Below are 24,424 nucleotides of genomic sequence, written 5' to 3'. Positions count from 1 at the left end.
AATCCCTGTACATGAAAACCTTGATGTGGTATACGTGTGGTGTCTTTGTCCCTTCATTCTATTAGTCTTCAAACTTGCTATCATGGCCGCATTCTATACAGGTATTCGTGTACGGTTTTGCGCGCGCGAATCAGTGTGTGGTTATGTGTATGTGTGTGCAGGTCCGACCGCCCACTCGTTCTCGTATTTCTTTTTCTTGGTGGACTCAAAAAAGCGTTACTTTTATTTGTTTCTAAAGTATCTTTTTACTTACAAGGTATTTGGTTTGCTCCATGCATCACTCTGACATGCAGTTTTTTTTCTTGTTTAGATATATAAATTATGGTAATGATTCGGTATTATAATTATAATAATAATTATTATTATTAATAGTAATATTATCATTGTGATCGGTGTGTGTAGTACCGCCGTTTTCTCATTTATCATTATTATTATTATTATTTTGTTTCTTTCTTTTTTGCTGGTCACGGAATCAGTTACTCGATATCTCTCACACCCGGTTTTATACGTTCTCGCTCATCCTTTCTCTCCCACTCTCTCTTTCCCTTCGCTTTTCCCATTCGCTATGCACACCTCATTCACGGTATTTTTTCGATTTTTCCCTTTTTTTTTACATTTTCTCATTTTTTTTGACAAAAAGAACAAAGGAGAAGATAAAAACATGCGTCAACGCCGTTTCGTATCGCCCTTTGTAATTCGGTGGCCTTCAAAAACGCCGGTACAAATCATGGTAAAAAGGAATGATGTCTTGGCTCTTGAATTAAACGCTACGTCGTTTTGCTATCGCACAACAAGCGGAAACGGGGGGAGGGGGAGCGTGTGTTTGTTCAAAAGGCAGTAACCGCGTGGAATTACTTCGTTTCGATCTCCATGAAAAAAGAAAGAAAAAAGAGAAATATTCAGAGTCCCTAAAAACTACGACGCGCAGCAGAAGGAGGAAGAAAGCTCTGTCATCTCGAGGTTTCCTTCGCGTAGAGTCGAAAGAAAGTAGCTATCACTATTATCACATGGTATAAAAGTTACGTGAAATGTCGCGAATAACGCTAATCGTACGATCATCCCAAAGAACCTGTTCAGAATCGGTCGATATGATAAAACGGACGCGAAGAAGAACAGAGAGGAAGTCACTAAAATATAAAGAAAAACGATGAGAATGAAGAAGGAAATCTTCGAAATATCGAGCTTTTTACCTCTTCTTTCTGCCTCCGATCTAGCGCGATGGATATCTAAAGACCAGCAAGATGCTTATACACAACTTCCACTTTCATCATATATGCAGTAACACTATTTTACAACGAGGTCTCGTGATATATTTCTACAAATAATAGCAAAAAGAAGGCGAAACAAGACCAAAGATACTGGATGTAGTGAAGAGAAGGAACGAGGAGATAAAAAGGGGAACCTTACGAATTTAATGAATCTAGGATAAATAATTCACGGCGAGGAGAAAGGAACGGAAAGAAGGCAAAGAAAAATAAAAAAAGAAATGGGCAAGGTACATAGTTGGAGAGATAAAGAGGAAGAAAATGGATAAAGAGGAATGAGAGAGAGAGAGAGAGAGAGAGAGAGCAGGAGCGAAGGAGAATCATCAAAACGATCGTGATGGTGCGATGGTAGGCTACAGGTCTACTATCCGCGACCCTGATCGGTGACCCTGACGGTTTTTAGAAGCGCCTCGCTGCGATCAGCGTTAGATTGGCGGCCGACACGAGGGTGCTGACGTTGTTGCTCGTATTCGTGGCTCCCTGGCTGGCGGTGGGTCACTTCTTACTCTTCTTGGTGGGCGGCTCCTGTACGTCCTGCGAGTCTTCGGTGTCCTCGCTGTCTGTCGGTCGAGGCGTGTTGTTGCTGTCGTCGTTGTCGTTTGTGGCGAGTGAATCGTTCGTGTCTTCGCTGGCAACGGCCGCTGTAATCGGCGTAGCGGGTTTATCCATCGAGTCTTCGGTGAAGGACGTGGTCATGCTGTTCTCGTCGATGGCCGCCGGATCAATACTGCCTAGTTCCTTACCGTTCACTGCCACTTCCTGATTGCTGTCGTCCGACGGTTCTGTCGCCTCGCCGTTGCTGGGCGGATGAGAGTTCCCGTTCTCTGTGGAGCCTGGAATGCCGTCCAGCAGCTCTGGCTTCAACTCGGACGCCACGTAGTGGGTCCACAGGGCGAGTTCCACCCTGTGGGGACTCCAGGTTTTGCCGTTCGACGCTGCAATGAAAAAAAAAGAACCAAACGTCTGTTAAATATTTAATCGTTAGGCGATAAGGATCGTCGAGACTGCGGACCTTTATGTATTTATGGGAATTTTCAATGAAGAAACGTACATGCAGTGACTAGGAAAAGTACTGGCGCATGATCATATTTTCCAATGAAGTATTTTTTTTTATCAAATTCTGCATTCCATTTTCCTAGGATCGAATCTCTGTAGTTGTATGAAGGTAATAATGCTTAATAAGTTACATTATAGGGTATATTATTGAAGGTGTTATTAAATAAAATTTAGTATGTTTAAGCCTAATTAAGCAGTCTACAAACCTATTAAAGATAAATTACTATACTAATACTTTTTGTAGCCACGATAATATACGAAAACATAAAATATCCAAAATAAAGTACAATAGAAATCCGTTTATACAAACTTGTTGGAAGACAGATAGTTTATGTAATTAGTATCTATTTATTTTCTTCACCACCTATGATTTTTCGCTCATATACTAAGAGTTGACATTCAGATAAACGGATTGAATCGGCAGGAGTTTATTTAATCGGATATTAACGAATGTTTCGTTCAAACAAACGAGATACTGCTGTACTTGTTATAATATACAAAAGGTGAAATCAATACCGATTTGGGTTCTGTTTCTTAGATTCTGTTCATAAAAATATAAATTTTCATAAATATCCGCAGTCTGATCGTCGAAATACTATCTTAATGTTTCGTTTCGAGTTATATATTTAATCGATACAGTGATGTTATGCAATTTGATTTAATTGGGAAACAAGAGTGATAGCGAGATCCTGATATAATAGTGATAGGGGATCAAGTAAATTCAGATTAATCGAATTATGCGAATTCAAGTCGTTTCGAGTGGAGAAGTATATCTATCTGAATCCATTGGGGGTCAAACAATTCATATAATACTTCATCGATTCCTTGTTACTTATGCTTTATTGTCTAAATAATAGGAATTCGTGTTAAGATAAATGGACTTAATCGGTTCAATAAGGAGTTCAGATAAACGAAGTTCCATGTGATTAGTACAAGTTTCTGTTCATACAAAAAAATTATTCATTTTTGTTCGTACAAATTATAGATAAAGTAACTTCGAATTATGTATTTCAGATTAAAGCAACTGCCAGTCGACGTGATAATGAACAGAAAATTAGCAATTCTAAAGAGTACTTTTAATCCGCAACAGAATCCTGTTGCTAATCATCTCGATTTAATTGAAATCAAATAGTTTAACTAATCTCAACTACACCCATAAACCAATATATACATTTTAATAGTAGAAGGGCTGGATAAAAAATTGTTTATTTTTCTTCCAATATAGTAATTTCATCATGACAAACACGAAGTTCTTAGAAGAAAAAGAAATGTGTTTGGAAATGAATAATCAATATGTACATATAGGTACATACTGAAGTGATAAAATAGTTTTACAAATATTTGTGAAACTTGTTTCTAAATTGTCCTGACGCTAGAACTATCGACGACTAAGATTATAAATCTTCTTTCAAAAAAATCAAAATCAGAGATGCATGAAAAAGCAAGCTTTTATCAAAAATCATTTAAATCTCGAGAAAATCTCGAGATATTGTGAATGCATAAAGTTCGTGTGAAGAATTATGAATTGGACGTTTCGATTACATTGATATTTCTGTTAATTCCGATAGGAAAGATCGTGAGAAAACTTGTTAAACGATTCGATATTTGCTCCATGTATCGCTCTTCTCTTTTTCCCTTTTTTAAATTTAACTAAGGACACTGCGTTCAATAATTAATCGACGATAAGTGAGTTAAACGTATATTAACAGAGGCACTCACTTTGTTTGTTCAGCCTCTCGACGGTATTTTGAATGTGCTGAACAAAGTTGAGGTACTCCTTAGTAGTATAATCGATGCCCTCGATTTCCGGTATTGCCATCAGACATTCGTCCGCCATAAAGGGTGCATTCTCTGGTGATGCTGCTGCCAATAGGGCTGACGCCATCGTGGTGCCTACTCCTTTCAAATTCGAGAGGGCAGTAATCGCCTGTTCAAGGTTTGGAAGCTTTTTGAACGCCTTCTTCGTTTCCGCCATCACAGCACGAGGTGTGTTCACTTTTACTAAATAGGACAATTGAGGATAGAACTTCCCACGCTGCAAATAATAAAAAAAAAGATCCAACGTTTAAAGGAAACATCACGATTTGCTAGACTAATGACTCGAAAGCCACGTGTACGTTACTTCTCGTATTCGTTTCCTGTTTCGTCGACTCTTTCAGCGCGTATGAAATAAATTATGACGTATACTACTATCGCATATGATGATGATACACGAGTTTTAGAAATACTTTTTCAAGCTAGTAAGTACACGTACCACCACATGTCGAAATTTCCAAGTTGTGTTCGATAAATTATAAAATTAGTTCTCGAATTTTAATTAGCAGCTTTTAACTTGCTAATTACAGAAAATGTCTTAAGTCGAATTGTTAATCTTTTGCGCGTGATAGTGTCGACATTTGAAAATCTTCTATTGTTCTACATATCGCTTCGTTTCTATTAAAGATAGATTACATTCGTACGTACATTTACAAGGATTAAAATCGATCTAATGAAGATTTATCTGTCTTTATTCATTTTTAATTCCACGGCTGTAGAAGTTTCCGATTAAAAATTTTTTGATTAAGAATTAACAAGTTCATATGTATGTACGAAAAATATATTTCCTGAAAGAAAGTTAAAATGACAGTATGGAAGTACAAGTTGAATCTTGTTATCGGAATTGAGCTGTTCACAGTTGGATTAAATTTCGAAGAGACATCGAAAGAAGAAGTTTAATCCTTCGTATATATGTTTTTGTATTATCAATCTGCTTTTCCTTTTAGTATCTTCAGTAAATTATTTTCGTCGGGATACTAAAATTTATAATCAAAGTGAAACGTGTGCCGCGATTAAAACCCGTTTGGAATCTTCGTGCTGTGCGCGACATATATACTGTTCAAATGAACTTTGAAACTTGTAAAACTTCGATTGGGTCTACAAGCTACCCACGAGTCTAATTCGCATTTTAGCGAAGAATCATAAACTTGATGTACACCGCTATCTTTAACAAGTTGCGTAATCGAACAACTTATTTATAGTTGGAAAAGCATATTTACATTGAGGTTTGACTATTTCAGAGTGTCAATTTTAATTTAATCATTTAGAAGAGCTAATTCCTCTTCTTGTAATTACATTCAACCCTGTATAACTCCACGTGACCTGAATGATGAATCTTTTAGTCCATTGTCAGACAAAATCAATTACATTCAAATCTAATCCGTTTTATCGCAGATTGAATATCTTGTAACTTTAAATATTTCATCGCGAGCAATTAACTTTAGGCTTGCTTAGACTGTTAGAGCTATAATTAAAAAAAATTTCAAATTTTAAATTCTATACATTTTTTAAAGCTATATACCCGCTGGTATAACAAGAGGGTTAACATCCAATGTTAAACTACTGTAAAGCAGTAGAAAGTTCTTGAATAATTCGACTATTTAATGCTTTATACAGTGTGTTTCTAGGCAATGATTCTATAAGAGAAGATAAGTTAAATAAACAAAGAATACAAATTTTCCTGAATATTACGAATTTTTCTCTATAGCACCACACTACCGCTTCTTTCCTTAAAGAAATCGAACTAAGTGATTAACGAAAGACTGAGTTCTGTTATTAACTTTGATGAAAAGAATTGAGTTATAGAGAGTTAGAAAACCAAAATATAACAGAGGATAATATCCAACAAAAATATCGACTCACTATTTGCTTCCATTTCATTGTTTGCACGAGCTCTTCGTGATTGAGATGCGCGTCCTTACCGCGTGACTTGATCTTCTTTGGAAGCTCATTCTGATACCTGCAAACAGAAAACGTCACCGGATGGTCAGTAAGCGAAGACAGTCGTGAATGGAACGTCAGAGTATGCAAGATCACGGTTACAGGGGAACGATTACGTAACCAGCAGTATCATGGAACATAGAAATCGTGGAATACTGATTAAAAATGCAGCCGCAAGAAGCGGTTTTCCACCTACTGACGCTCACGTGGTCTGGCAGACATCGGCGATGGAATACGAGCCAAATCGAGGACACGTTCTCCACGTCGGATTTTCCGATATTCCATCAAACATCTTTCTACTTTATTTCTATATTTTCCCTATTCTCTAAAACCTTCCAATTTTATTTCAACCCATCATTCTCTTTTAATCCATTTAATCCCTCTTTAATTCAACTGATAATTTTTGTTTCCTTTTTTTTCAGAATCACTATGGAATTTTACAGACTTTAATAATTTTGATTTCCATTTCTTAATAATGTCCTTTAGTGAACTTTATATATTTCTGAAATATTAAATAAATCATTTTTTAATTTGAGGAGAAAGATTCCTCACTATGAAAGTTAGGTGATTCTTTTTACGAGTCTCAAGTACAGATCATAGTAGTTTTGACTCATTTGTTTTACAAATTATCGAGACATCATTATATTATTCAAAACTTTTTTCTCCCTTTCTATATTCGTACTGCTAACTTATATTAGTGTCTGTATCAGCGTATATGTAAAATAAATATATTATTCAATGTTCAGGCAGAAAATTCGAATTAGAATTTAAGCACTTCTATACTTCAAACGTTTCGAATCCAAATGTTTACAACTGATCACATCCACCTTCGACCTCCATCTTCACTCTTTGCGTTTCTTAATTTAATACTTACGTAATTTTCGCTGACCACACAGACAAACACATGTTAGTTTAATTACATAAATTTGAATGCATTTAAATACCAACATCGTAACAAGAAATCGCTTTTAAGTTAAATAATTTTCACTAGAAAACGCGTGTTCCCCCGATTCAACGCGTATACAATGCGACAAAATTTAGGGAAATTTCCTAATTTCCTCTACGCCTATTTCTGTCATCTATATATTTTCTTACATTCCTAATTTCGATAAAAGCGAAATTACAAAATTTTTATTTCGAGTAACGGTTACGAATTAAATTAAACTAAATTTAATTTAATATAAGGAATTTTCCCATTTAAACGCTACCCACTATATTCCATGCATATTTCATAATAAATTATAAATTCGACAGATACCGTAACAAACATTTGAAAACCAATTACGTTCATTCCAGCTATCCTCGTTATACATACAGAGTAATCCAAATGTTTAATGCTAAAGTCTCAGTATTTGACTCAGCCATTGCCTATCACCATTCGTATTCTAATATACCGAGCAGTACTTTTTCTGTTCATATTATTTTATGCCGTTTTCTGAAGAATCTGGTTTCATTTAGCGGCGAACGTCCCGGTTCAGGTAACGTTTCCTCTTTTTCCCAGCGAACTCTTTCTTCGTCCCCATTATTCGGGTCATCGACACCGAGAGACAAGTTCTCTGTTCTTCGGAGGCTGTATCCGTGAACACGGCTATGCAACGGGAGAGACAGAGACAGATACGGAGAGCACTCTCTCGCGTGGTTTTATTGTAGGTACTTTCGGAGGTCGGCTGAGATCAGCTGTTTGGCTGAACGGCTAAACTTAGTTACGGATAGTTTGTATTTCATTCATATAATGTGACACTTGAACGCGTGTTTCCTTGAATTACGGCTGCTAGGCGGTTCACTGTCTGAAAGAGAGCACGTGAAGCATCGTGGAGGTGGTAATTAACGTATTACGTTGATTGCAGTGGCCGATAGTAGAACGGATACGTTCGATTGATTCCCAATCACGTTCGATGTACTTAGCTCGATTTTCTCATTTGTTTACTCGCACGTAGTTGTTTACTTATTCGCGAGTATAAATTTGCGATATGTAAATCACAGTATGTGATTCATAGTACGTAACCGTATAGTTGTGCACGAGTAGTATTCTTGATAATTAGCTTATTTGCGTTGCTGAGGTTGCTTTCCAATGACTAATAAGAATATAGGGAATTCGAGTTATTATCGTCGAATTAAAATTTTTAATAATTGAACATTAAGAATTGAAGAAGTGAATGATGTTTCGGAAGTCATTGCTCGGAATTTTCGAATAAAATCAAACACTTTAGTATTCCAATTGCCAACACTTTCAGAATCGAATCCTTTTTTTAAACTCTGCGCGTGTTTTTATCGATCGATAAGAGAAACGCATCTCTTCTCAAGTTTTTAATAACACAACTTTAATTTCTTTTCCCCTCTGTCAGCTAGAATCCTGAATGAAAAGAAAGAAAACTAATAATTCTCCATCGAGGTAACATTCTTGCTTTTTTCGAAAGTAAAATTTAAAATACCGCTGTTATTTTCATAGAACGTTGCAGAAAGGATCCCAGAATGTTTCCAATTACGCGCTGTATAAGAGCGATGGAACGGTTTGAAGATTAGGATTTTTGGTTTGCGGTGAAACTTGGACGATAATGAACAGTATTATCGTGGAAGAAGGAGAAAGACCACCGAGGAAACCGTAGAGCGGTTAGTTTGTCTCGCAGCCAAAAGTAATTTCTCAAACGAGAGTTCAACTGTCGTTGCTCTACGGCTCTTTTTTCTTTTTCTTCCCTTTTTTTTTTTTTTTTTTTTTGGTATTTTTGTTGCCTTCTTTTCGCAATAAAGCGGAGATAAGAATACAATGAGTTCTTTCGCGGGCAAAATAAACCTTGCACGATATCCTGACGATAATTCACCAAAATCCACGGCAACCAGAACTTGTAAAAGGCAGATAAATTTTAGTTTTTATTGAAATAAATGTTGAAAATCATACGAAAGGCATTTGAATGGTATTTCAGAGCAGAAACATAATAAAAAAGAAAGAATAAACTGAAATCTGTTAAGAATTGGATAAACCTTAATGTATACATAATTAAATGTATAATTATGTAATATGATTTATTATTAACGTTGGTTATTATTTTTTAGGTCGCTTTAAATCAAATTTACAAACAAAAAGCATTTGAGTGATATTAAAGACTATAAAAGGAATAACAGAAATCTGTTAAGAATTGGATAAACCTTGATATGTATATATGATTATGCCATATTATTTATTCTTATTGTTGGTTGGTATTTATTAAATCTTTTAAATTAAATTTATTTTATCCGCTTCCTTTTTCCCTGGATCGAATTTCCTATTATTTTTATTATATTATGTATTGGGTTGCTTCTCTTGAATAAATAAATATTTATTATCGACTAGTTGATAAAGATAGACAGTTTCTATGATTTTCTTAGAAAAAAGTAACGAGATATTGGATTGGTTCTTTTCCACTGGCTTCGACAGCGGAAGAGTATAAGAAAAAAGAAGCCCCAAAAGTGAGTTCCATTCGCTTGATTCTCGTCGATCGTTGAATTAATACCAAACGTGGGCGTTCCTCCGCGAGATTTCAAAGTGAAATTTCACATGTCTTTACATGGATGAAAATACTTCGTTAAAAGGAACGCACGCCGAGTATTCGTTTAATTGTCAATTGGCTTCATCCAATTTGCTGATAAACCAAGTACATTCCAAAACCTCACAAACTCGTAACGTATATGAGTTACTACGAACTATTACTGTATATTACATGGGTTCCTATAGATACAGTCTAATTTTCTTAAACATATTCATACAGCATATACTTTCAATTATAATATTTCGATTATTTCCATAAAAAGTCATAGATATCATGTATTTATATTATATGTTTCGCAATATTTTATTAGATGTCGAAAAACTTGGATCTGTTTCTACAGTGAAACTGATAAACATGTAGTACTCTTATGAGCGTAATTAAAAACTGGGATCTAAATAAGGCAAAGATTTGTCTCACAAAGTAAAAATTATGATGAGAACTCTACCTTACTTCGTTAAAATATTCTATTTAGAATTTATTCATTTTTCAAGATGTATTAAAATGCTTGAAGTTCCACGAGTTTTTTATCTTCGGAGTAAAATTCCATCATAAAAATTATTACGAAATAATGATTAAATAATTTTTAATAAAATAGAGAAGACCACGGACAAGCAGCAGAAAGAAAATGGCAAAACTTCAGTTTCAAAATGGTAAGTATAATTAATACCACATCTGTTTCTTTTTTGCAAAATTGAATCAAATCCGGTATTGAGTTCCTAAACAATTATATACACAGACAATTTCAAATTCTATCTAGAAATGGCTAGTTATATTTGTATATGCCAACGCCAATAAACTTTCTGCAAAAGGTTCAAAGTCGACATAAAAAACACAAATAGTATAAGCTTCGACTCTGCTTTTTTCTACCAGAAAAAAAACTTGAAACAGCAGAAAGTACCGTGTCACAAACTATTTGAACACGAATTTTTTGAGGTACCTTTAAGAGCTAATATCTCAACTTAAAAATACTGACATTGCCACTACTTGCACCAAGTTACAGATATGTACTCTGCACATACGTGAATCTTTAAATTTCCCATAAATGCACAAAAAATCTTCGATCTATCAATAAGAAACCATAAACAAAAAAAGCCAATAAAAAAGATCAAACGATCTAAATATCAAAGTAGCAAGAAATTGCAATTACCATGTAAGTGATTGCGATTATTCGCATGGTTATTCATTGTCGATCGTCCAGGTCTAGAAAGTCGAAGAAAGAAAACAATCGAGTAAAGTGTCGTAACGGAGCATTTCTTTGGTGTAGACGGTTCTTTTGAGACATAGCTCGAAACCTTTTCAGGACGTCGGCCGCGCAACCATTTTGAGAGGCTCTCGCGCGCCACGCCACAGAACGCCACGCAACGCTAAAACAACCTTGACACAATCGCCGTGCTTTAAAACGCCGAGGAGGAGGATTGTGCCTCGCGAGAACTCTACAAGCCTTATTTTTCCAGCTCGCTTTTACGACGATCCTTCGCCTCTTTTATTTCCGCCCCCCCTCGCGCGCACACCTACCCGTAATCCGCGGGAATATTTCGCGAATTCCAACGTGGAACAAGCCTGGAAAGCACGCGTATCCACGGGACTGTTCCTCTTTCACGGCGGGCCATTTTCACCGCGTTTTGAAACACCTTGTTGCCCAATAGTCCCGGCACCAATCGTTTTCACGACCGTTTCTCATCGCTGTAAACGTGTCCATTAATATATTATTAGCGCCAAATAGTTCCCAATACAATTTTACATAAAATTACGATATTATGATATTACCTATAATACTTTTAGAACTGCGGAGATTTTTGTTGCCTCTCATTTATGCGGATGGCTCAAGTGCAAAGTATCTGTTACTGGATCAAGTGAATTTTTAAATAGGTACTTTAGATGGTCTTTCGTGTTCCTGATATTGTAATTTGTAAATGAGAATTGCAAAGAGTTAGTTGATATATTTTTTGAATGACAATTTCCAAAGATGAAGGTTTATATAAATTTGCAAAGTTTCAAGAGGTTCAAGTATTTATGATACTTCTAAAATCGTGGCCGTTTCTTGTGCTCCGGATGTTTGTTTTGATTGCTCAAGGTGTTTGTGCAAAGTATCTAGTAGTGGAAGAAGTGAATTCTAAATATCTTTGATACTTCGCATTTTGGAATCCACTGGATTTTTGTAACTGAGTATTTTTGGCAAATTGAATTTCTCAAAGACTCTAGTAACTGTATGGCTGAAGAGGTAAGACATTTAAGATGCGAAGATATCTTAGTCATTCGCTAGATATTCCAACCAATATCCGTGCAAAGAAACCTATGAATCGGACAGGAGACTCATGAATCGCAACGAGATCTTCAAAAGCAACTTTAACGCGATCGGGTGTATCTTTACTCTTCTGTTTTTGCTCCTTCTTTGGAATTCTTCTATCATTAGCCCATTAAGCACTGAACTCAAATGCAACGTTACTGAAAATCACCTAATTTCTTTTGTATATCCTTGTATTACCGTTTATCATTCGCTTATTATCCCAACTATCGCTAGAAGAGTAACGCGAAACCTTCAGCGGTGCTGTAGAAAGCCACCAAATAGGAAGAAAAATGATCATCCTTCCAAGTAGATACATAGATACAATTGACTCAATTAAAAATATTCGCAATTAGAATTATATCATAAACGTATATTTGAATCTGCCAACTAAGATTTCAATAAAATAATATTTCCAAAAACCATGATAAAACGAGAAATGTCACGAGAACTGGTCTGAGCACCTGCAGCATCTTAATTTTACAAAGATTATCTTGCAATTGTTCTTCCGAATGAATAACAGACACGCCTATCATTGTCAGAGTTTTATATATAAATTTTCTGCCAGCTAAAATTCCAACAAGATTAAAATTATTTCCGTAAACACGATGAAATAAAAACCACGACAAAGTAAGGAATCTTACGAGAAAATAAGGTTGAGAACCACTGTAACCGTAACTTCACAACAAAAATCGGTGACCAAACTGTCGAAACTCGCCCATTCCCATAGTTTACGATTGACGAAATCGACGGAACCATAGAAACTCCGTGAAGACAACGAAACAGATATTTATTAGAATTACAAGCACAAAAGGAATCGAGCAGCGATGACCACATCGACTACAGCTCGACGTTCGATCGCTAACCGTTTGACCCCAATGTTTTCATCGCTTTGACGAACGAGTGAATCAGCGAAAATATTTCTACGAAGCGAACTTGTGTATCACCTAACGGAAAACCCGATGATATAGGAAAATGTAGGCGAATAGATCGCAATGATCATTCTACGCGTGTTTCCCTCGCCACGTCGTGAAAGGTTCTCCCTGCTTCTTCACCTGAGTATCCTGTTGCCCTCGGGTTTCTTCAAACTGCAAACCGGAAAAGCGTAATTTGACCGTAGCAAAAAGTTGCGGTCTCTCAACCTCGCGAACGTTGCTTTTCACCTGTCCCTTCTTCAAGAAAGAATTCTAATTACCAGAGGTGCAAGAGTCGATATACTTATGGTGATTATTTTACCTGCTTTTGTAACAACAATGCGTAATTTAATCTCCGTGAATAGAATTTTTTCTATCCCGATTAGCGAGATATTTCCCCAAGTCTCTTCCTTTAGTAACTTCGACACTAGATGAGTTAAGTAAAAAACTAAAGGTTACTTTTCTTCTAAATTGTCATAGGTTTTTAAGGTAAATTAATTGTTCGATAAATTTCTTTTTTATGAAATAACACAGGAAGTTAGTAATTTGGTTAACGTTTTAAATTGACTGAACTGGTTTTAAAATTAACTTCTTCTTCTATGACTTATTCTGTAAATTAAACGGGACAAAAGAATTAATCATTTGACATAAAACAATTTTTCCCAGGGCCACTGAAGAGACAAAGAGGCTTATTTTTATTCTACAAAATTCACTCCAAAGATTCTTTCTTCTATCGCATATCCAGCGCAAGACATATATTGTACACAGCCGTATATCGATAATAATCATCTGTTCGCATTGGATTATCTAATTAAATACATAAGCATAAGTGGAACAACTACGTCCATAAAATTTTATAGGTATATAGCAGTAAACACTGTAAGTGCTAGAGTAAGTTGTTTTAGCTTTCAGAACAATTTCAAAATAGAGCTAATCGGAGTGCCAAAATGAACAAGCACATGGCATTTGTTTACACATAAGATCTTCGTTTTGGCACTCACATCATTTGTCGGTGATCCTATGGGATTCAAAGCTAGAGTATCTCCCTTTAACTCTTTGATTTATAGATGACTATCGCAGTTCGATTTACATTTTACTTCACCCTGTATTCTTTATTTTATACGACGAAGGCCATTAATAATTTTTACCACGTAAAATATAAGATACAAAAATACTGAAATACTTTATTGAAATGAAATACTTTAATCCTTTCGCTACATCCACGAGACAACTGAGTCATGAGACTATATTTTATGTTTGTGTAAACATATTGCGTAACAATGCAAATTGAACAAAAGAAAGCAAATCAGAAAATAGCATACTATACTGTGCTCAACCAGAGTTGTTAACTTATCTTTCAAGATGTCGTATAAGTGTCTTCGTTCATAATCATTCTGTTATATTTTACTATGGAAAGAGTTCAACTTCGTGTAACTATATTCATACGTGGTTATAACGAGCGTTCAATGTTAGTCGATTATAGTCATCTTTAATATATAGTGAACACTCGTTGAATAGTTGTAGTTATCTTTAGTTTACCACGAGCTCGCTATTCTCTAACTATACATAGTCACCTTTAATAGCAAGTAGAAAGGATTAAATATAACATAACCTTATTCAAAGTGTAATAGTCACTTACAAAGCAACGATGCTATCTGTAAATGAAAAAGATATATAGTTACCTTTAATGTACGATGAGACTCACGTTTTATGACAATAGTCACCTTTAGTGCCGAAAGGGTTAAACCTAATTAGGTTAGGATCTAATTCAATAATAACTCAATTCGAACAGTTGCAATCACCTATGACTCAACGATAGTAGGTATAAATTAGAACGATACATGTAGTTATCTTTTTTAGTATACGATAATTTTGACGTTTAACGAGAATAGTCACCTGTAATAGCGAAAGACATAGACTAACGTAAATCAGATTATTATTATAGTAATACTTGTAATATTGTCGTATTACCTAAAAATAATCTAAACCAAACTATTACTGTCGTAACACCTGTAATACTGTCGTATAGCTCAAGGAAAACGTATTTCCCTAAACTTTCACTTCATCCACCTGATCATCCAGCGGCGCATAGAATAACTTTAACAACTGTTCTCGGTAATCTTTAACCGAATGTAAAAGAGCTAGGAAAATTCAAGCACCTCGAGTTGGTATTCAGTTCGCGAGTGACACGGGCGAGCCGTGTCCGCAATCCTTGTAAGTTTATCTTCTTAAGAAGCTACTTGGCGGTGTACTTCTATGCGACTCTCGGCTGATACAAAAGAAAAGAGTATCAATGAAGAGAAAGCCGACTTTGAAAATACAACCGTCTGTGACCTGCATCGTTGGGGCTCTTTGCCATGAAGCACACGTGGTGTTACGCAACTGTTCCTTACAGCGTTAGAAAAACAAACGATGAAAAGAGAAATAATCGCTAGGACACATAGGAGGGAACGTTTGAAAAACTTGTGGACCCGGTGTTAGGTTTACATGCGGCATTATTGAGTCTAAAAGTATAATAAACAATGTGAAGCGAATTTGAATAAAGATGAAGCAATTTGATACAAAAAGTACTGGAGATTGCATATTGAAAATATGTATTTGATTATTAAGGCTCTAATTTCGAGTACACTAAGCGTATTGTAGGATATTTACAACAGTGAGATATTTAAAGAAAGTTAGAACTTAGGAGTATTCGATTATTAACGACGATCTACATTTTAAATATATCAAGTAATTTAGAATAATGAAATACTAAATTGAAACTATGACTTCACATTAACTAGGACTTTAACATATTAGACTAGTTAGAACTATTGAATGAGTAAAAGTACTCCAAATTTTGGCCATGTGTCTACAAATATGTTAAGTAATTCAGTAAAGAAGAAGTATTTAAGAAACTTGAAAATTCGATCGCTAGATATACAGCAAGTTTTAGATATAATATATCAACTACGTATATCAACTACGTAATAATAATTCGGAATACTCCAAATTCTTCCAAATTTAGTATTTCAAGAATATCGAACGAGTCTCTATGTTAAGTATTCAAGTTCACTATAGCGAGTGTTCACATACTTTCGTGAACCACTATAAGTAATCCTGAAGTAAGCCAATTAATAAGCCAATTAACGAGCCACTATAAGTTGCACTTCTTCCAAAATATCTCATCTCCCAGAGCAATTCCCACTGACGCACAATTCGTTTACCATGTTTCGCTCACTGAACATGATTCGAGGAAGTCAGATACATCGCGTAACGATGACAAGGCATCGGTGGACGCCGTAGAAAAGTAGCCTTGACGTAAACAAGCTTTGCCAGCAATGAAAACAACGGTACCATTCCCCTCCGCCTTTCAGCTAGAAGAGGACTGCAAGCAAAGCCTCTTCGCTTCCACATCGATCGCGAAGTTGCAAATTTCCAGTTAACTATCAATAAGAAAAACCACATAGAAAATTATTCTCTTACATGTATTAAATAATAGTAACAATAAATGATTCAGTAAATTCGTCTACCACTGTATCCATCCAATGACTTCCGTTGGAATATGTATGCTCAATGGATTCCTTGTTTCAGCTCTTCTAGATACGATCAGATGTATTTCTCTGAAGTCAACAATTAAATTTATCGTAATCATTCGTTTCCTTAGCGTGGAATAAAGGCACAGAACTCGACTTGTAAATTTAAGAATCGTAATCCCCAAGTGGGACGTTTCTTCTAGATGAAATTATTTTTATAGGAAATTTTGTCACGAGAAATTCTCAACGCTTATTAATTATACCGTGGTTGTTTTGAAAGATTTCTATAGGTTTTTGCTAAATAAAAAGAAGTGACTAAAATCTATAACATGTTTAGAGATACTGAAGACCTCTTTGTTCATATATACTCTTCGCAGACAAACATAATTTTCTATACTTCATAGACAAACTGGGTGCAAACCTAATTTTCCTATTACTCCAGACTCTCCAGAAGTCTGATAAAATTCTGAGATGCTTATAAATGTCTGTGCTACAGTAAATAAATGTGAAAACCCGGAACAAAAGATCCAAGGATAAAATTTCTTGGATCATCAACGATCCAATTTGCTTATAGAGGGTTAACGTCCCCTTAAATTTCTTTCGCCCTATTAAAAATATTTCTTTATGAAAACATTATAAAGAGAAAATCACAGATTTATTTAGCTATGATAAATAGCGAAGTACCGAGAAATACCGTTCCTGGACTTTTCATCCCCTTTCAGGCACAAAGAAGACGCGTTTCCCCGAAGCCAACAATTCAATTTATCGTAATCGCTCGTTTAACTGGCACGGATAAGTTTTCCAAGGTGTGTATAGATTGTTAAAAAAGAGAAGAAAAAATGAAGAGGAAAAAGAGCGAACGATTGGTCAAAGGGGACGTGCAGAGAAACGAAGAAAGATTGACGCTAGTTTGATCTATGCGGAATTAACAAAAACAAAGGGAAATTGGTGGGGAAGGGTGGAAAGAGAGGGCACTATCGAACAGAGAATGAATAATTAAACGGCGGAACGCGGGACGATCGTGGATGGTAAAGATTCCATTATTATTGCCCGATTCCCGGTCGTCGTAGGAAAGACTAAAAAGTCGTAACGTGGAATTTAACGAGTCTCGAACCTGCCTTTAATTAATTAAGCCAGACGTGACGCCAGTGGAATTGAAGCACGCGCCGTGGAAACCTCGTTGTCGCTCGCGGACGCCTCGTCAACGGCAACTGTCCCGGTTCCAAGCATTTCGCTCCGAATTTCAGTCGAGTTTACATCGAGCTGCGTTCTATAATTTCGCAGTAGAACCAGACAAATCGGATTCCCCTTGATAAATCCTCGTTTTTATCGTCTCCACGCTCCAAATTCCGCGCGTCGGTCTTGATAAACGAGCTTTATCCAACGCCTTGTCTTTGGTAATTTGTGTAACGAGAGAGGATTGATTCTTAAGGGGCTGCTGCTGACGCTTTGTAAGCCGAGTCGGTAATTTTCTTCGGAGGTAAAATATTCGGTATACGGGCGAATCTCTTGAATGAAAAATGATACAATTTTTAATTTTATGAAAATCATTCAACTTTGATATATGTACACGTTGAATGCTACGTGAAGTTTGTGTCTCATCAATAGCGACGTAATGATATCATTTTTCAGCACAATACGTAATTGGTATTTAATTAGTAGAAATATTAGTACTTAATAATAAGGTTCACAATTTTCAAGTAATTAATCTTCGTTATAATAATTATAAGTTATATCGTGTACCATATATGACAAATGTTTCTGAGTTAAATGTTGAATAACCCATACTAAACGTTAATTGAGATATTCAAACTAAATAAACAGTTACGTTCGTAAAATTGTCAATAATTTGAATACTAACAATGTGAAATATTAAATAAGTCAAAAAGCATTCGAACAATTTCAACTTTTTAATAACTGTTTATTTAATGCAAATGTTTCGACCAATTTCAAAAATCATTCTCTAATAATAGTCACGGATGACCACCATTAACCAGCAATGTGTTAATAGAGAAATATATATGTGTGTATTATCTCATTAAGAGCAAACATTGTGTTAACATAACGTTTCATTTTCTACTTTTTCTGGTCTTTTCCCATTATTAAATTTTGCTTGCCAACAATGTGATTATAAAACGAATTCCAAGGATTTGCTTTTTCCATTCAGATCCCAGAATTTTACGGAATATGAAGAAATTGAAGTAGTTATGAAGCATTACGATAAACCTCTTTCTTCAATTTTGGAAATATTTATTACATATCCTATCTTTTGACAATTAACTATTTACATTTGTAACTTGACAAAATATTACATGTTACATTATTTATGTCCTTCGATAACGTGTTTACTACGTATTTTTCTGCATCATATCACGTGACCATAAATTACTGCTCTTGTTAACTTTAAACACAATGTTCATCGAAATTCTTTTCGATATAGTAAAAGTTAATAGACGTTAACTTTACTGTTTACTTGGTAATTACAGAACTTACATATTTCCATACGCGATAAGTAATTTATCCATTAGTAGACGAATAAATTCGTATCCAGATTCTCGACAAATATAAATTTCCTATATCAAGCAGTATTTCTGAAAAAAGAAAAATAGTCTTGCATTGATTTTCTATGGAATCCCGCAACTCTAACCTAGAAATATTTTATCAAATTACACGAGTTTCGTTGAACGTAATAACGAATTAAAGTACGTTTGTCACGTGTAACAAACCTTTAGATCTCTGTGCGTGAAATTAAACCGTGAATGAATAAAATAAAACAAAGTTGGACAATATTGACGTAACCTTACTTCACAATTTACAGAGCTCTGTTATATTTGATAGTGGAGGACTATTCTTTCATTTAAAATTTACACTTTATCCAGCAAGCATATCTAATGATAAGAATCTACATTAATAAACAATTGCCAATTAATTATTATCAAAAATATTATAAACAGTTAACACTGTTTAACATAAAAAGAACATTATGACATGAAACCAATTGACGGCTGTCAACAATGGACACTGTTTAGTTTTTAATTACGGACCTAGAAATACACACATATATTTTAACCTCAAATAGCTATGTTGATTCATGGAAAACTATGATAATTTATGTTACATTACTAAAATTTGGGGTATTTTATCTTATTTTGTACTTTACATTCTCCATGATAAAGATCGGTATAATAGAATTAGATTAAGTTAAAAAGTCAAAAAATTAAGTAATCTAACCTTAAATTGTTATAGTCTCCAATGACTCAATGATACCAGTTTACGAGTTAACCTAGTTGAATTCGCAATCATGATCACGCAATGGCACATATTAAAATTTTCTATGTAAATACATAAATAAATAGTGATTCCTTTTATAAGCTTTTGTAAAATTGCCTTTATGCGAAAAATATTACACTAACGTATATAACATACGAAAGCATGGTAAGAAAATATAAGTTGAATTTTAAACAGAAAGAAGTATAGGTCAGAGCAGGATACACAAAAGACTTCAGTTTGTGGAACAAAAAGTCTATTTGACATGACAAAAGATGTGAGAAAACGATTTCCGCAGGGAGAATATACACTGGTTTCGGATTTAGCAATGTCATTTGATTCGAATATTATATATAATTTAAAATTTGGCAAGGGATGAATAAATAGAAGAAAATTCTGAAAATGTTTAGTGATAGCGCTTGTAGTTCCAAAAAAGGGTAATCAATTGTCTTGTACAACTTATGGAATATCAATAGATATTATACAATAGATTTTAAATATTCAAGAATCTGAAAAGCAATAAATTATTGATAAAGAACATGCGAATTCTATTCACGTAGAGAAAATAAACGTACACATTTTATACATTGCAGTAGGTCAATTTATGTATATTATCGAAAATACATTTGTAAAGAATGCCACCACCTAAAATTTGCTAAAAAAACCTTGGCTAATTAAATACAATTTTGCGAAACAGTTGCAAGTGTAGAATTTCTGAAATTTTTTGTTTGAATGTCTAATATTATGATCCTGAATTAAATATTTGAAAATATTTAAATGAACATCTTAGGATATTTCACACAGTGTAAACATGCGAAAATCGTACTGAATACAAAAGATGCAAGAGTGTATCATTGGTGCTAAAGAAAACAGTCTATAAGGTTAACTGCAAAGTTGCGTATCGTGAAATTTCAAAGAGTCAATCATTTGATTTGGAAAAGAAATGAGGATATAGGCTAGATGAACCAACCATTGAAAAAAAGAATTGCGAAAACAAGAGTGGAGAAAGGTTCGTTAATCGTGTCCGAACGAGTCAAGGTAGTTGTGTGACGCCGTGAAAGCGACGCCGGCGAGTCGCCTCTTTCACTGGCATCGTTGCCAGCGCGACGCTTGCTCGAAAATCCATTTAACATTCATGGAAATACAGAAAAATATTTAGAAGAAATTGTATCATATTTTTTCGTGCATCGTAACATTCTTTCTAAAATTTTTAAACACGCTGTCACACGAAATAACACCAAATACAATAGCAGATCATGAGATCGTAATGGCAACGTCGAAACTTCCTCGATGAGGTGGCACAAAATTCCCACGAAAATTCCTAGGTCAATATTATCGTGGCGAAAATCCATATTAAATATCCAATTACTACTACTAAAACTAACCAAAATATCATACTGTATTATTGTCAAAGAAAAAGGAAGTAAAGAGGAAAAAAGTGAGTTAATAGAATCACCACGTGACAACACGAGTATGTATCCTTTCTACGACTAGTTAAAAGGCGATCTAGCGACCACCGTGTTTCGAAGCCGCCGCTCTGGCGATCGTCGTCGATCATGGGAATAGGAGAGAGTAAATATACTATCTGAAATTGCAGCTAGGTCCGACGAGGGGGCCATACGGGTAACACACACAACATGCGGTATGTGGTGGCAACTGGCGCGCCACGGGTTCATTGTCCCGTGTGTGCCCGTGGTGGAAGCCCCTCGTTGAAAAGGAGGGCCCGTGTGTATCGGGCGTAATATGTCGACGAAATATCAGACGTTATATCGAACTTACCAGTTGTCCAACTTGATCAACTCCTCGGGCTTTTTCGTCTTCCGATCGGCTTTGAGTCTGAGGGCCTGCGGATAAAGCTTCAAGACGTGTTCGAACTGACTCGCTGTGCCCTCCGCGAAGAAAGTTGCTGTGTCTTTCACGGAAGCCATTGTGATAACTGAGTTTCGACGAACGGCCGTTGGGGCGCAGCACCGACGCCTCTGTGCACTATACACGTCTTTGTCGCTCCCCTCAACACTCTCTGTCCCTCCTTCTCCGTCTTCTTCCTTTTCTATCCTCGTCGAGCGGTGTCTCGCTTTCTTTCCTTCTCCCTCTCTCACTTCTTCGTGCACCCCTCTCCGCGCGTGCCACGGGAGAGGACCGACCACGCGAGAAATCCTATTTTACCCTCTGACTCGTTCGAATTCTCTTGGTTTCACCGGCGGCGGTGATACGCGACACACGCGTGGGACGCGTTCACGATCGGCGCACACACAGAGTTGATCGCGTTCCGAGAGAGAGAATTATCGACGATAGCACGCGTGTAAAGCGGACTTCACTACCAGTGTCTCTCTCTCTCCGTCTGTCTCTTTCTCCTTCTAGCTGTTTTTCGATTTCCTCCGAAAGATATTTCTTCACTGTATTTCCCAGGATTGACGTTTCTAGTTTAATACTAGACCACCGATATATATCGTGAAGTCGAGAGATGTTTACGCGGAACGCGTGATGTGCTGCAGAGCTACGAGGTCTCGTGCGTACACTCTCGTAAGGGAAAATCACCGTAGTTACACGCCGAGAACTCGCCTTCGGACCTCGTTCGACTGTCCCGGGTGGGGAGCGCGACTCGACGTCGCCAATAGAGAGCAGCACTGCTCGGCGTGTTTCTCGCTTCTCTCTTTCCCCCTTGATCCCTCGCTCTACCTCTCTCTCTCTCGCCGTCACGTCCTTCCACCTCTTTTCCACCACCCTTATTATTTGTACCGAAAATTTCAACCGTTGCGTGCGGGCACGCACACACGAGGATCAACGTTACGAGGATTACGATAAATAACAGAATTCTCTAATATTCTATACCACGTCTATGAAAAGCGATGATATATATCTGGCTCGGTCCAAGCTGGACAAAAAGGAGAACGTGTAAGATACGCGAGCAATCGGAACGCAAAGAACCTCCTTTCTCCTCTCTGAAGTCTCTTCGTCGAGCACTCGAGAGAGCACCCGTGTGTTTCCCTCGGCGCCAGCAGATCCTTCCTCTTTTTTTCCCTCGCTCTCTCAGAGAGCTTCGTACGAATACATGCGGTTTCCCCGCCGGATGTCCGCGAAGTATAGAGTCTATCTGCCCCCACCTCTCTCAGTAGTCCTCGTACACGCACGTATGCACCGATATACGGAGGAACTCTCGGAATACACACGACGGTTCTCCCGTACTTCAATCGTCCGTCGCGCGGATGATACTATACACGCGCGTTCCGCAAGGGTACGTGCCACCCCCTTCTTTCTCGCTCTATTTACTCACGATCGTCTTTGATCCTCCCGTTTGTCAGAACTGGTTGTTGTACGGACTATTCCCATGTAACTGTTCGTGTATCTTCGTGTCGAGCAGAAAAAGTTTACGCTGAAGCGTTGATGACGAAAACCCGTTGACGATCTCATCGACGGCAACGGTGTGACGTTGATGACCAGAAGATAAGAAGGACAACGCCGTGTCTTTTTCCCTCGCAAGAAACGGCCTCGGTTTTTAGCTCTATCGCACGTCCGCCTCCGTACGAATCACCACGTTCGATGGCTGTGTACGCGCGCCTGTCTCTGCACGACTCCTCAACACTCTGTATCTGTCTTTCTCTCTCTATCCTCTCTGTCCGTCTCTGTTTGGATGAGCGCGTGTGAGTGCGCGCGCGCACACACACTCACAACCACACCAACCAACCGACCGACCGACCGACCGAGCGAAAGAGCGGGCAGAACGAAGCTCGAAGCCTTCACTCGAAAAACGGGAACACACAGAGTGTAGTGCGCGCTTAGGCAAAGACTACGTATAGTCAATCGCTTGCTCTACTCTGTGTATGCTGACTGTAGTGAAGCGGCCGACCGACTGAGGGCAGCGCCTTCGCTGCCTTCTGCCTGTCCCCTTTTCCTCTTGCCTCTCGGGACTCTACACTACTACTAAATCGCCCGACCCTATCTCCCCTCTACGTAGATCCGCTCCCACTCGCTCTGCCCCTCTCTCTTTCCTATCCTTCCTAATACGTAAAGCAAAGGAATAGAAGCGATGGATTGCGTTTTATCATATATAATGCTTTACGCAGAAATTCGTCGGTCGCTTCGACGATAAACTGTATTATTTCTCTTGCGACCCCTCTTCGCGGACTCCCACGAGCGGCGGACGCGCTCGATATGTACCTCCTCGTGAAGGCGCGTACCGTTCGCTCGATCGCGCTGGGTCGTCCGACTGGAAATCGATGCTAAAGCCGGGGTAGAGGCGCGCCAGTGGTGCCGTAGCACGGCTGGCACACACCGTGTGCTCCAACACAACGCTCGATAACGTTGTGTGTGTCCCTTTACGTGCGTACACACCGTCACGCTCTATACCAAGCGAGATTAAATCGTGTAGGTAGACGGGGTCTCGCATATACAGAACGGTGCTTGTGTGCAACGCGTCACGGTCTACGGATATACGTGTACGCCAGAAGTGGCTCGACACGCACAAAAGGGCATATGCAGGAAAGGAGACTCTTGCAACCCTTGTGGGATACGAACATTTTCAAAAAGTCTCCGTGTGCTTTGAACACTCCCAAATGCTCGACGATTGGTCGCTTGCAAAACGTAGAGGGGGTAAACGTGTTTTTTTATGCTTGCGGAGGAAGATCACGAGACGGATGCCGGAGCCGTTGGGAAACGAGCGATTTCACAATTTTGTAAACGCAACGACACGCGCGCTGTACTTCCGTGCTTACGAGCTTAATGACGTTCGTTCTGCGAATCGACGAGTTGAAACTCAATTAAGAGAACGTGCTATAAAATTGCAGCTTCTTTTTTGTAAATTTCATTCTAAAATATTTTCTAGCATTTCTTGTATTTTGCTTCG

At 37.3% G+C, this 24,424-nt stretch overlaps 1 protein-coding gene and 1 long non-coding RNA gene across 3 annotated transcripts; both read right to left on the bottom strand.

Moving 5' to 3' along the window:
• Nucleotides 1-186: 186 nt before the first annotated feature.
• Amun (protein amun) lies at nucleotides 187-23,434 on the bottom strand. 2 transcript variants are annotated; one of them, XM_069127907.1, is made up of 5 exons: nucleotides 21,361-23,434; nucleotides 6,000-6,096; nucleotides 4,041-4,356; nucleotides 2,009-2,200; nucleotides 187-1,906 (listed from the first exon to the last, which is right to left on the bottom strand). In XM_069127907.1, exons 1-5 carry the CDS (start codon nucleotides 21,507-21,509, stop codon nucleotides 1,761-1,763), a joined length of 900 nt encoding a protein of 299 aa, XP_068984008.1. In that variant the 5' UTR covers nucleotides 21,510-23,434; the 3' UTR covers nucleotides 187-1,760. The 2 variants fall into 2 exon arrangements, with proteins under 2 accessions (XP_068984008.1, XP_068984007.1); XM_069127906.1 differs by having other exon boundaries at nucleotides 187-2,200; nucleotides 21,361-23,431.
• LOC138186963 (uncharacterized) lies at nucleotides 18,277-19,896 on the bottom strand. The gene is made up of 3 exons (XR_011175049.1): nucleotides 19,041-19,896; nucleotides 18,799-18,961; nucleotides 18,277-18,707 (listed from the first exon to the last, which is right to left on the bottom strand). It is a non-coding gene; the product is annotated as an uncharacterized LOC138186963 (long non-coding RNA).
• Nucleotides 23,435-24,424: the final 990 nt, after the last annotated feature.

This window comes from Bombus flavifrons, chromosome 14 (assembly GCF_040668555.2).
Source record: "Bombus flavifrons isolate JBK064 chromosome 14, iyBomFlav1_principal, whole genome shotgun sequence".
NCBI lineage: Eukaryota > Metazoa > Arthropoda > Insecta > Hymenoptera > Apidae > Bombus > Bombus flavifrons.
The sequence above is the reverse complement of the archived record's forward strand: the minus strand, read 5'-3'. Positions and strand labels throughout refer to the sequence as shown.

What these genes read in the sequence shown, in the direction of transcription:
- Amun (XM_069127906.1), bottom strand. Translation starts at nt 21,509, where the DNA reads ATGGCTTCCGTGAAAGACACAGCAACTTTCTTCGCGGAGGGCACAGCG. An exon ending in TTGATCAAGTTGGACAACTG is followed by an intron (nt 6,097 to 21,360) that starts GTAAGTTCGATA and finishes TTCTGTTTGCAG; the next exon opens with GTATCAGAATGAGCTTCCAA. An exon ending in CGAGAGGCTGAACAAACAAA is followed by an intron (nt 2,201 to 4,040) that starts GTGAGTGCCTCT and finishes TTTTCATTGCAG; the next exon opens with CGTCGAACGGCAAAACCTGG.